The sequence below is a fragment of the Ursus americanus genome, chromosome 20, assembly GCF_024610735.1.
Source record: "Ursus americanus isolate L20-20 chromosome 20, mUrsAme1.1.p, whole genome shotgun sequence".
In the NCBI taxonomy this organism is placed as follows: domain Eukaryota; kingdom Metazoa; phylum Chordata; class Mammalia; order Carnivora; family Ursidae; genus Ursus; species Ursus americanus.
The window spans coordinates 31,338,814-31,353,035 of NC_142146.1; the positions used below are offsets into that span (position 1 = coordinate 31,338,814).

The 14,222-nt window shown below is 40.3% G+C and overlaps 1 protein-coding gene across 2 annotated transcripts in view; it reads right to left on the minus strand.

Annotated features, from left to right (window-relative positions):
* The window catches only part of RYK (receptor like tyrosine kinase), a 90,698-nt gene that overhangs the window by 36,749 nt on the left and 39,727 nt on the right, over positions 1 to 14,222 (minus strand). For both annotated transcript variants that reach the window (XM_045791799.2, XM_087870211.1), the window contains exons 3-6: positions 11,068 to 11,167; positions 9,298 to 9,432; positions 7,133 to 7,186; positions 2,696 to 2,840 (exon numbers count right to left, since the gene is read on the minus strand). In XM_045791799.2, the coding sequence (XP_045647755.2) occupies positions 2,696 to 2,840; positions 7,133 to 7,186; positions 9,298 to 9,432; positions 11,068 to 11,167 (434 nt within the window). The remainder of the gene's footprint in view (positions 1 to 2,695; positions 2,841 to 7,132; positions 7,187 to 9,297; positions 9,433 to 11,067; positions 11,168 to 14,222) is intronic.

The following is a 14,222-nucleotide window of genomic DNA, read 5'->3' on the forward strand; positions in this document are numbered from 1 at the left end:
GGTCCAAAATCAAATGGCATCTATCAAATGAGGAATATCAAAGCAAATCAAATATACCAACATGCTCAAGGCTTGGGAAGGGGTATCATATCATTTACTGAATCACATACATTTTCCTTCTTCCTCAATCCCACCTTTTTAGAATTTATGGAACTTTTCGGAATTCTCTAGTACTTGAAGCATTCCATTACGCCACATCCTTTAAATAATATGGGAGATCCAGAAGGTGGCAGGCTCAAGTAACTGCTAACCCTGTACTCAAGATTACTACAAATTAATACCTCTCAAGCTTGTACTTCTGTCTTTTCGGTGGGTAACCACAGAGCACCTGTTTTTGGAGTTCTAAGTACTACTCCAAGATCAGACTAAAATCAATGTTGTTAAAAGTCCAGAGGAGGGAAGAGAAACATTACCATCCCCAAAGAGGGGAAAATAAAGGACCTCAATTTACTTACCCATAAAATGGGATTAAGCAAAGCTACCTCCCAGGATTTTTGTGAGGTTCCAGTTGTATAGAGTAAGTGGAACTACTACTTATACAATACCTGCAACCAACATACCCTGACGGTTAAATAAATGGCCACACTCAAAATTATTTACTGGTTGTTTCTTTCCAGTAACTGAACAGTAGGTGGCACTCCTGTACCACCTCAGAATTTGTGAAAAGCCTTCAAAGACGTTGAGTACGTTACTAGTCATAAAGTTTGTTAAGTAGAACAGCCAGAATTCAGAGATACTTTGGCTCCAGAGTCTATGGTCTTAACCACTAGGTTACACTCTGAAAACAAGCAATAACATAAGTTGCTTTTATTCAGACAATGTCTGGAAACCTTTGCCTGAAAACAGAAAGAACTGGAACACCCAATACATGAGTGGTAACTGATTATTTCAGCAGGCTGAGGTATATGCCCCATAATCTGACAGCTTTTGCATAACTCTGGTCACTGTGTGTTCAAAGCCCTAGCACACATGTAAGCATTCAAGGAAAATGTGTGTATCAAGACTCCTAAATGCCATGCTCCTCAGTGGCTCCCTAAACTCTAACTCAAAGTCCTATCTAAAAGTTCCTGCTACCTTACTTCCCACTCAGAAGCTTCCAAATGCCATTTCTTCTTCTGTAAACCCCAATTCTAACTTCACCACCACACCATATACACAAAACCTACTGTGCAACACGTCACCTATGTATTTCTCTTCTCATTCTTACCTCCTTCCTCTTCCTTCTCTACTCGGATAAAGCAAGTAAAACAGAGGGGACAGAGAGTAGTTAGGGGCAGGTATTGAATCCAACCAGTTCCCTGTCCCCTTGTGTTTTGTTTATGCCACCAATATGCCTATCCACTGTGTGTATGACACTGTGTCGGCCTGGGGATTCAGCACTGAGTCAGACATATGCTCCCTAATAGGACAAAGCTTACAGTCTAGTGGGAGAGACAAGTACACAAAAAATTACAGGAGAAAAAAGTACAGTAACTGCTACCAAGGAAAGACAGAGAGGGAGACAGGGAGAAGGAGAGGCAGGAGAGAGAGAAACAGAGGAGGGAGAAAGGGCAGTTGGGAGGCTTAGAAAAGACTTCATGAAAGAAATGGCAATGGGGAGTTGAAAGCTGAAGAAGGAACAGGTGTGGACTGGTGGAAAATGCAGGGACCCCTGTGGGCAAAAGGAACACACGAACTAAAGTCCTAAAGGGCAAAATATAGGGCCAAAGTGTGGAACACATAATCATATGACTACAGCATAAGTAGGGGTACAGTAAGAAAGAAAGGAAAGTTCAACGAGTATGGGAATTACCTCTCCACATAAAGGAGGGCTTTGAAAGCCAAGTCATGAAGCTGGAAATCTTTCAATCACCAAATGGGAATCATGAGGAGGAAAATAAGAATTATGCACTGGGAAAATAAAGCTGTCATTCCATCTTTACCTCTCACCCTATCCTGGCTATAAAGTCTTCTCTGTCATCTCTGATCCACCCAGGCTGGGACAAGCACCTTTTCTATTCTCACACTGTACTACACAAATCATAATCATCAAATTTATAAACTTATAATTATAGATTAATGTCAAAGAGGAATACTTGAAGCTATAAGGTATATCATCATCAATTTTTTTTATATTCCCAGCACTTAACATTATTTAATCCAGCGTATCTCCAAGGGTACACATTAGAACCATCCAGGAAGCTTTAAGAAAAATACTGGTGCCCCAACACCACCTCAGACTAAATACATCAGAATCTCTGGAAGGTGGGACCTTTGTTTTAAAAGCTCACCCACGACTATAAAGTGCAACCAGGGTGAGAACCAACGGTTTAAATCACAGCAGGTTCTCCATAAACATTTACTGGATGGATGCATAACGTTAGAAGGATGAACTGGGAGGAAGAAACAGGGCTATCTTAAAAAAGTACTAGGAGTCTGGAATAGAGTCACGTTAAACGGATGGGAACAAAAATGTGATCCTCACTTCTTACCCAGCAACTAATAAACTATAATTTCTGTCTTCAAAAAAAGTTTTTTAAATAGTCTCAGAAAAACACAATGACAGGAATCACAAAGACAGCAGTATTTCTTCTGGCAAGACCTGATCATCCGCCCTCCTTCCCCTGTGCACCACAAATGCATGCGCGTGTGTGGGCTCCTATGTAAATGCAAATACCCGCTTTAATTTTTTCCTTTCCCAAAATAGGTAGAATACCTGTCATCCAGTTCAATTCTTTTCATACTATGAAGGTGCAAAACAGCTAATATTATTGCTACAAGAAATATTACTGCACAGCAAACCCCCACGCTGATATAAAACACACGTGTAGAAGTAGTTGGAGCTGCGTGTACAGGATCATCTGAAATAAAAACGAAAAGCACATTAAGCTTTTTAAGCAAATATTATCAATTGCTCTATGACCCAATATAAACAATGAGTATCCTGTTCTTTGTAAAAAAAAAAAAAAATTTCATTTCATGTGCCCACTCCTTGGTAAGATCAGTTACCGGTGGTGTGTTGATATAAGTTCTCACAATTTTTAAAACTTTTTTAGTGTTGTTGAAGGAGCTTTTAAAAAGGGTTTTAAACAAAGCTTTTCATTAATGAGTACAAAAGTCCCAAGTTTTACATGTATGATTGGCAGCGCTGTCCAACAGAACTCTCTGCAGTGATGGAAATGCTATCCAATACAACAGCCACTGGTCACCGGTGGCTACGAAGCCCTTGAAATGTAGCCAGTACTACTGAGGAACTGAAGTTTTAATTTTATTTCATTTTAGTTACTTTAAAGTTAAAAAGTCACATGTGACTAGCAGTCACCATAATGGACAGCACAGATCTATATACCCTTCATATCTCTTCAACGGTGACATCTAGAGTGGAAAGATCAGACATCTTTTTGCCAACCACTGACTCACAGAAGGAATATACAACAGAGTGACCCACACATTTTAAAAAAACAATAAAATTTTGGTCTTTTTCTCTTATAAGAGTAACAGATGATTTTGCTTATTTATTTTCAAAGATAAGGGCAGGATAGTAAGACCCCACTCATGAAATAGTGTTCAACTTTGTATTATTCAAAACAGAGAGGGAAAGAGAAAGCAAACTTTGGCAATGGGGGAAATAACTCAAAGACAGACAGACACACACACACACACAAACTGAGGAAGAGATGCAGAGAGACAGAGATACATGTGATCTGATCCAGCACAGGAGAGGACAGAGAAATAGAAGCAGAACTGGTGTAACCAAGGCATCAAGTAAGTTTTGATGATGAGTACTCACATCATAATTCTATTGAATAAAACCTAAGGAATCTGGGTTTTACCCTACATAAGACAGGAAATCGTTATTAAGTGAAGGAATGATACACACAATGAGACTTGAAAAAAAAAAAAACCAAGCTGGGGCACCTGGGTGGCTCAGTCATTAAGCAACTGCCTTCGGCTCAGGGCGTGATCCCGGCGTTCTGGGATCGAGCCCCGCATCAGGCTCCTCCGCTATGAGCCTGTTTCTTCCTCTCCCACTCCCCCTGCTTGTGTTCCCTCTCTCGCTGCCTGTCTCTCTCTGTCAAATAAATAAATAAAATCTTAAAAAAAAAAAAAAGAAAAAGAAAAAGAAAAAAACCAAGCTAACTGCACACTGTGTAAAGAATGGTTTGCGGAATGAGCAAGAACAAGGGCAGGGAACGAGTTAGAAAGTTACTACGGTAGTCCAAAAAAGAGACAGTAGTGGTGTGGGCAAGAGTGTTACTGAAGATAAATTAATAGACTGAAAGCACAGTCAACAGACCCTGCTAATGAATGATATTGGGGTTAAAAAGAAAAAGAGAAATCAAAACTTTGGCTTAAAGAATTAGGTGGATAATGGTACCTTTACAAAGATTGGGGGGAAAAGGCAGGTTGGGGGAAGAAAGAGAGATAATCAAGAGTTTTGTTGAGTACCCAGTACACATCTACACGGAGAGGTCAAAGTTGACAGAAATACAAATGTGGAGTTCTGGGGATAGGTAAGGACAAAAGATAAAAGCTATAGCTTTCAAAAACGTGTAACACTGCTTTCTAAAATTTAAACTGAATCAACAAACAATAAATCAGAATAGATTAAAGCAAAGAGACCAAACAGCTTCTAGGGCAGCTACACTTTACACAGCCTAAATGAAGGCCTGACTTTCCTCAAGGATGCCACGGATTGTTCAATCTTGGGAGAGGCAGAAAAGGGAGGTCCCAAAGGCTGGTGCGGGCAGTACCTATCCAAGCACACACGGGGTAGAGAAGAGGATACTGCTGGGCAGATACCACCCCCCCCCCCGAATGTATGCTGCTTGTTTACCTCCAAATTCCAGGCTTGTGTATGCACGGCTCCCATTCCCTCATTTTGACATTTCACCTGCCACCACCTGGTCAACCCTTCAAGTCTCAGACGAGATGCCTCCTTTCCTCAGGAAGCTGTCCCTCACTCCCTCGGAGATTATATGCCCCTCCGCAGGGTTCCCAAAGCACCTCGCACTTGCCTTATCATAGCTTGCCACACTATGTTATTATGATTGCGTTAGTGCCTTGTCCATCTCATCCACTACAGTATAAGCCCTTAAGAGCAGGGTCTGTTTTGCTCAGTTTAATCCTCTGCTTTAATTGTACCACCTGGCACATCACTGACTCTCAAGAGATGCTGAATGGACAGAAAGGGAGGGAAGGAGAGAGATATTGAAGCAAAGACAGCCAGAGACCAAGAATATGCAATATTCTAGTCTCTCTGTGTGAAATAACATCCTACTAGCATAAAAGAAATGGGTAAAGTCACCAGAACTTTCAAAGTAAATTTGGGGAGCAGTGATTTTTTTTTTAAATAGTTTTTCTTTCTTCTTAGAGATAAATCCAAATGAAATATTCTAAAAGAGTAGTTAACGTGTATTATTTTACCCTCAAAAAACGGCCTACTTTGCAGGGCACCTGCCAGTGGCTCAGTCAGTTAAGTGTTCAACTCTTGGTTTTGGCTCAGGTCATGATCTCAGGGTTGTGAGTTCGAGCCCTGTGTCAGGCTCTGCGCTCAGTGCAGAGTCTGCTTAAGACTCTCTCTCCCTCTAAAATAAATAAAATAAAATCTCTTAAAAAAAAAAAAGTCTACTTTGGGATACCTAGATACTCTTTGCCTCCTGAGGTAAGAAAAAGATAAAACAGGAAGCACATACTACCATCCATGAACTCTATTTGCCAAGAACTGGTCCTAAATCTAATCAAGTACAATCTAATTACCAGTTTATAGGAGAAAGAAAAATATCTGCACCACAAAGATCAGACACAAGAAATTCGATGGGATAAATTACTCAATTTCATCAACAGAAAAGTAATATAAGGAGGGGGTGGGTGATTTCTGATTAATATAAAATATGTGTCAACAAAATAAGTGTGTGGACTTCATTTGGATCCTGATGTGGAGGCAACACGCTAAAAAGATATTTTTGAGACAATCAGGTGATTGTCCGCTATTGGAATTTATTAAGGAATTATTATTAATTTTGTTAATTTTGTTAAATGTGATAAATCAAATACAAGTAAATAGGCATTGGGGATTGTGGGTTATTTTTTTTAATTACCTTAAAAAAAAAGATTTTATTTATTTATTTGAGAGAGAGAGCACACAAGCAGGGGGAGGGGCAGAGGGAGAAGCAGATTCCCTGCTGAGCAGGGAGCCCGATGCGGGATTCCATCCCAGGACTCTGAGATCAGGACCTGAGCTGAAGGCAGATGCTTAACCGGCTGAGCCACCCAGGCGGCCTTTAATTACCTTTTTTAAAAGAAATCCATGCTGGAATATTTATGGATGAAATGATATGATGCCTGAATTGTGCTTTAAAATATTCTACTCCTCCCCCACCCACTTACCCATCCAGAAAAGGAGGAGAAAATCAATGGAACAACCCTGGCAAAACATCCATCATTACTGAAAGTAGGGTAATGGTCACATGCAGGTTCATCAGAGCATTCTCTCAACTTCTGCATATTTGAAATTCCTCCCCACCACAAATCTTTTTTTCAGTTTACTTCTATGAACAGAATCTAGTATCCTTTTAAGATAGTGCTATTAAAACTATCTCAGGAAGTGTAAGACTTAATGATGTGTCCACTTCAGAAAAGGAAAAAAGACGTCTAAAAGTTATACCACCTAAACACAACCATTACCAAAAAATAAAGATCTACTTGAGTTTTTGCTCTCTAGGTTTAAATAAGCATCTTTAAGTATCCTTAAGCTTGCATTTTCACCTGGGTGCAATTAGCTGAGGGTTAACCGGTCCAGGTCGCAAGTCAGATGTTCTAACCTTCTGCTATTGAGATGAGGATCTTATCCATGTTTTTATGTTCATACTTTAATTATAACCATTCGAAATGATGTGATAAAAATTCTTGCTTATAGATCATCTGCTATAAAATACGTACGAATTTTGCTTCACAAAAATGTCAGTATTCTAATCATTTTACCTGACTATATACCAATCTACAAAACATCAGTGAAATAAACAGCAAGGCCTCATGTATCTTTTGACAAACTGGACTCTATAAAGCCTCTGAGCTTCACACAATCATGCGCATCTGCAGTCAGCCATTTCTCTTCCCTCGTGATGGAGAAAGGTCATACAGTAACACTTACAAATAGTTCTGCTAGTGTTTTTGTCCAAGGCTGAAGTTTTTACTTCTTCAAGTTCTGAATTTAAAAAAAAAAGATAAAAGACGCTTTAGAAATTCTTCCTTTTCCATGAAAATCCTTAAATACTTTAATTACGTTTTTTGAGTTTTTCTCTAACACAGTTTTGTGTTCTATTAGAACACTGCCTGAATTAAGCAACGAGGGATTTATTGCAAGATAATAAATGCTACATTAACTATTCTGATGATCATCACTATAATCACCAATCCCCAGTCTATGGGTACTACTTATGGATGCTCAATGAGAAAGGGTTTCTACGGTTAAGACGTTTGGGGGAAAACATATTTTAACCTCTGTGGAGGTGCATAATTCACATTAGCAAAGTATAAAGGCTCTGAGGAGTTCTTAAGTAATGAAACTTACCTGATCAAGCAGTCCCCACCCTCACATAAAAAAGGAACATTTTCTTGCCAGTAATACCCATTAGCATTCAATATAGTACAGATATATTTTCTGTTGCAATTTTTTAAATGTAGTAGGGTAGAAAACCCTTAGGATCACATATTAAATAGGAGTCATAAACTGGATAAGTGGGGTGGCCAGAGTATGATGACCAAATGAAAAGGAGGTGACTATATTAAACTTAAGTCTAAAACAGAGCAGAAAATTACACCAACTGTATTTTAATGTTAATTTTCATGTACCACATTAAAGAAAATGGAGAAAGTATGGGAGCATTCTGAATGTCGGCTGATCCTTCACCTCGTGGCTACTAAGTGGTGGGCTCCACAGATCACATCACATTTGGCCATCATCCTGCCTTTGACATTAGGCGAAGCACCATGGTACAGTCATACCCCCCCTCCCTAGGGATCAGGAACCAGGCCTTCTATACTCCTCACTGACTGGCTGTATGAGCTCAAGCAGTCGCTCTAGGGCCCCGTCTCCTCATATCAATTATATAATGACTAGACTGAACTAGAGAGACTCTAAAGTCCACCTTGGCTTTAAAATTACATGAAAGTAGGTACATAACTGGAAATATTAGAACTGAAAAATGTCTCAAAACACTGAAGCTAAAAGGTGCCTGCTAACTTTCCATTTAAAAAATGCCCATTCCAGTGCAGGAGAGCTTTTTTATTGGCATGTATCTGGACATCAGCCATTGTAACTCACTTGCTGGCCTTAGGTACTTTCATAACACTCAGCGCTAACTTCAATTAGGAAATGTGTTAAGAGAGAGTTTAATAATGGAGCTAAGAGCTCGAGTCTGCATCCAGCTGCACCACTTAGCTGTCTGACCTTGGCAAGTTGGTCAGATGCTCTGAGCCTCAGCTTCCTCCTGAGAAAATGGAGGTAATGAGAGAACCACTGCCTAGGGTCATTGTAACGATTAACTAGGTTCCATGGAAGTAAAGCACCTGTCACACAGTAGGCACTCAATAAGTTTAGAGGGTTTTACTTTCCCTTAGATAGTAACCTAAGTGATCGTGCAAATTTAGGTCACCTTACCTCTGTGCAACTTAAAGTAATTGGGCTGGACTAGATGACCTTTAAGGAGAAACTCTAAAATTCTTTCATCTACAGCCTATGTGCTGGGAATTCTCACAGCCACTGTTATTTCTTGAGTAACCGATTATTCAAAACTGAAGCTACTAACATCTGTTAAGTACCCACATATGGTATTCTAAGATTTAGGTTTGATTCAATTAATCTAAAAGAAATAAAAAAGAATAACTTATGAAACAGGTTATTACGCCCAGTTTACAAATGAAAAAACTAAAACTTAACCATCTCAGGCCCAGTCCTTCTGACCCCAGGCAATGCTTCTGCGCAACAGCACCTCTATAAGGAAAACACAGTGAACACTCAGTAACTCAGGGGCCCCTATCACAATTATGTGACCAGCCACTTGAGTACTATTTCACATCCCTACTGGAAAATTAGCAATCCTGATAAAAGATTTTTGAGAACGCAGGGCCCGAGGGAGATTCCTGGCAATAAGCTACCTGGTGATTATCTCAGAATTTCATCTGTCAGTGCTCTTTCTTTTTTCACTTGCAACTAACATCAAGATTTGGTCACAAATCTGTAAAGAGACAACAAAATGTATTTTTGACCTTATCACATCTATATAAAACACACGCTTTGGTAAATAAATTCCTTACTTTTGTAGCACATTTTCCTTCGTTTGAAGTTTAAGACTGTAAAGTTTTTTGAAGAATTTACTGTCAAGTTGAGCTGCATTAGTATCATAACCTCAGAATCTACTTTGCCAGTACAGGAAAGCTCGACCCGAAACACTGTTTAAAAAGCAAAAAAGAAGATATTTCACTTTTCTAAAAATCAACATCATACCTAGTATTTTAGAATTCTTTATTTTTGTTGCATAAAACTAAAAATAACACATTTACATAATACTAAACAGAAATTTTCAGAGAACTTAACCTTCAGACTACACAGCTTCAGACATTATTTCTTCATTCGTTATAGATATAAAAGTTAGCATTAAAGAACAAGCCAAGACATAAAGGAAGAGATCACTATTTTCAACTTTGGTCATGATTTTTAACAGATCACTTTGTTTCATAAGTCCTTATTCTAATAAATCTACAAAATAAGGCAAACCCTGCTACCTTACCAGTCACATCAGCAACAGAAACAATTACTTGATAAAAAAGAAAGACAATTTACCACCAAAGTGCAATGGCGTATTGCTCTTAATGAAGAGATTAAATATAAACCTGTAAACTGATAAACCTGATAAATTAATCAACTACGAATTTTTTTAAAAAACCTTTCTAAACAGAAACTGGCTTTAATCATCTAAACAGAAACTGATCCATAAATATGAGCAAGTCTCCCTACACTTTCCTAAAGCTTAATGTGTGTCACTGATAACAATGGATAAGGTCCATGATACGGCTATACTGTGGAAAGTACATGGCTTACACTTTCAAGTTTAAAGAGGTTTGCTTTGCATTTCTTAAAATCTCAAATCCTCAGGAGCCTTTCTCAAAAGGTTGGCTCAACAGTAGTTAAACTGGGGTATATATGACACTTAAATCATTTAGTCAGCCACGTACTACGTGACTATTCTGTGCAGATGCAGCGCTAGGCACCAAGGGCAGACAGCTGAAAAAGACAGCTCCTGCCCTCACGGTAGCCATAGGCCAGCAAGGAGAGACAAGCACAAAGAATTACAAGATAATGTGATCAGTTCAAAAATAGGCAAATTACAAGATCCGACAGGGTAGGAAGAACAGAAGAAAGAGTTAATAAGAACTGGAGGGAGAGAAGGAAGCAGGAAAAGGGCAGTGCAGATTTTGAGTCTTGAAGAATATTTAGTATAAGTAAGAGTTTAATAAGCAGAGAAGAGGAAAAGGTGGTTCCAAATACACAGACTGGCATATGCAAAGGCAAGGATGTCAAAACTGCGTGTAGTATGGTGCCACAGGAATGCTGGGGCAAATGCAGAGACAGGGCCAGACAGGGGGGCAGGGGCAGAGGATAAACGTACAGCACACTGGTGGGAGAGTCTACAGTGTACTCAGTTGACAAGGGTAGGGGCCCTGATGGGCCTGATGTCATCTGGTCGGATACGAGTGTTCAGTGATGATCCAGGCCATGGTGTGGGAATTAGTCGAAGAGGAACAAGACCAGACACAGAGACCCATGTGGAGGCCAAAGCCAGCAATGCAGAAAAGGAGACAAGGAAGAAGTGAGCATAGACAGTTCTGGAACGGATGGAAAAGAGGGAATGGTTTAAAACACAGTGCAAATAATCAGGATTTTCAAATATTACTTTTCAAAGTACTTATACATCTTAAGTCTAAAAGCCTATCAAGTAAGATACACTACCTATCAATTATTAAACTGTTATTTTTGAGATATGAAGGATGCAATTGAACACAGTCTGTTAACTCTTTCAGACTCACCTGATAAAGTGCGTGGAACTTCCCCCTGAGCAGAAATGTTGACCTGGGGCATGTCCATAGCCACAAAATTATCTACTTGGAATCCCAGCTTATATTCAACCTGTAAAATGTAGAAATGAATAAACTGAATCTGTGATAATGGAAAGGACACTAACAGTCTGACTTCACTGATTAGCTCATGAACTAGCAAATGCATGAGTCTTTCATATGTACAAATAATCTAGCTATAACAAAATCCTAATCGTCACAAACAGTCCTAGGAATTTTCAATTAGATGAAAACTCAGCCCAGTAAGCCACCCTATATATCATGTCCAGAACAGTACTACCACTCTCCTGTAAAAGCTGCATTCTAGGATTCAGAAATCTTGCTGAGGACTACACAGCCACTGACAGAGGTCCTGGAGAGACAGACATGACGAGCCAAGCTGTTGAGATGTGTAATTTACAGATCACTAACTATTTAGCAATGTCTTCGCTGATTGATAAATGCCAGGCCCTGAGGGCTTCCATGTGGCTGGTGGTGAAAGTCTACTCTGCAGATCCACTCACTCCACAAGCAGATTACAAAGCACAAGTTTCTCATAGAATATCTCAGCTTTCACCATAGAGGTTATGTTTGGATACCCATCTAATCTCTGAATCTATTTCTCAATTAATTCAGAATCCAGAAAGGAAAAGAGGTGATTACGAAGATATCACTGGAACACCAATATTAACTATCAATGCCTGGCCTACATAGGTGGCTTAACATAACCAACCAGCATCTGGGGCGCCTGGGTGGCTCAATTGGTTAAGCGTCTGCCTTCGGCTCAGGTCATGATCCTGGAGTCCTGGGATTGAGTCCTGCATCGGGCTCCCTGCTCAGTGGAGAACCTGCTTCTCCCTCTGCCTCTCCCTCTGCCTACAGCTACTCCTGCTTGTGCGCTCTCTCTCTCCCCCTCTCTCTCTGTCAAATAAATAAATAAAATCTTTAGGAAAAAATATAACCTACTAGCAACAACAAATACAGCCCTATTGCTAGACTGATGGTCATGGAAAAAACAGCTCAAACTGCAAAACAACAGCTGAAATTCGGAACAGCTGCCAACTTTAAGACCTTCAATGAGGTCTTATATTTCACATTATTTTTTGTACAGCCCATTGGCGTCTTGATAAGAATGGTACCCCTCTCCCATTCAGTGGTCACAAGGGTAGTTTTGGTGAAGAGCTAGAACTGGCAGAAGCCAAGGAGCAATGGGTTGGGGAAAGAAAGAGTCATAAGAAAGAGGTTTACGATACCATTCTTTAAGAAACTTAACTAGGAAAAATGGAACCAGGTTGGGGGGGGGAGGTGAGGACAGATTTTGAGGCTTTTCTTTCTTTAATGGGAGGTACTAAAACGTGTCTATATGCTAATGAAAAAAGCAAATGGAATGGGACATAATAAAGATGAAAAGAAACAGGAAAAGAGTATCATCCTAGCTTATACGGAAAGGCACTGGCCAGCGCAAAGGGTGCCTATCCATGGATAAGAAGCGTTCATGCCAATGAATTTAACTCCCCCCCATGAATGGGTCTCTTTTCACACTTTCATAATTGAATGTCCCTGAACACTGTAGGGGTATACAAATATCATGCTATTACTTTGCAGTTAAGATACATATACAAACAATTGTTAAAGGCTGTATTTGGTAAGTGCCATGTTCACAACAAAGAAAATGTTCTTGCTGCTGCATTATCACTGACTTCATGGTACCCTGAGCTAGTCAGTCTCCACGCTTACCTTAGCACGCCACAATACTGTCACTGCCACCAGGGGGCGCTAGAGAGCCAGCTACACCCTGGCTGAGTTTGGGCCAAGGAGCAGGCTTTCCAGCAATACTCACTCACTAAGAGAATGCATTGGCTATATCCCTGTATCCATGCTATCTTTGAACAGGACAATACATGAAGGCCAAGTACACAAAAGAAATTAAGCAAGAATTGCACTGGAACCATGAGACTGTGTGACCCTTACGTAAATTATTAACTTCTCTGAATTTCAGTTTTTGTAAAATGAGGGTACTACGACACATTATGAGGATCAAATTGGATAATTAATACATCACGCCCGTCAGTCTGGCACAGGTCCTCCCAATAAATGCAAACCCCAGTGGCATCAGCAGTCATTCCAGAGTAGCTACCCTACTGCCCCACTGCACTTCCCCATAAGCACAGCTTACTATTGACCCCAGAGATTCTGACACAAGCCTCCTGTGCTCTGCCAAGAACACTGCTGCAGCCCTTCTGTTCTGTCTTCCATCTTGGGACCCCCACTATTCCAAAACAGCCTCTTACACTCTTAGGCTTTTCACAATTGTCTTCCCCACCTTCTCCTGCAACCTGGCTTTCCTCAGAAGTCATCTATTCCCCTATCGTTCTGTTCTTAACAATATCTGACCCTCAGGGCCTAGACAGTAGGGTCATCATTCTTTTAGGATCATCAGGTCCTTTCTAGACATTCCTCCCTTGTGCAAAATCCCCTATATCCTGAAGCTCACAAATTCTACTCAAGATGGCTATTTCTCATACCATCAACATCAACAACAGACAAAAACTTTGCAGAGGCCTTGGCCCTTGGCTCACTTAGTCTCCTGCCATAGGTGGCCTCAATATTAAGTATTCAGTATTGCTACAAAATAAAGAATTACTCCAAACCAAAACAAATGCACAAATCCCACCCAATCAAAGATCCCACCACTATTTCAGATTCCTACAAAACCAGTTGTTTCCACCACTCTGATTCAGCCAACATTTATGAAGCACATTTGTAAGCCAAGGGCTGTGTGCAGAGCTGGAATGCAATAGCCAATTAAGCTATTGCCCTCCTCTCCAGCCCAGCCAATGACTTGGTTTCACCTTCCCAGAGCTTGTGTTCCAAAGACGACTGTGTTACTCACACAGTCATTTTGGCATCCTCATACCTCAGAGGGCTGCACCAGCACCCCAACAATCTCTAACTCCATTGCTGCCCAGCAATGCTATAGGAAATCACATCCCAGGAGAGAAGGGTGCTTCTACACAAAGATGGCCTCCAGGCTCAAGGTAGGCCCTTAATCCTGTCAGCAAGCCCTTCTTCACAGACTCCTCTCCCTCCCTAGTCTATTCATTCCAATTGCCACAGGACCTCACCAC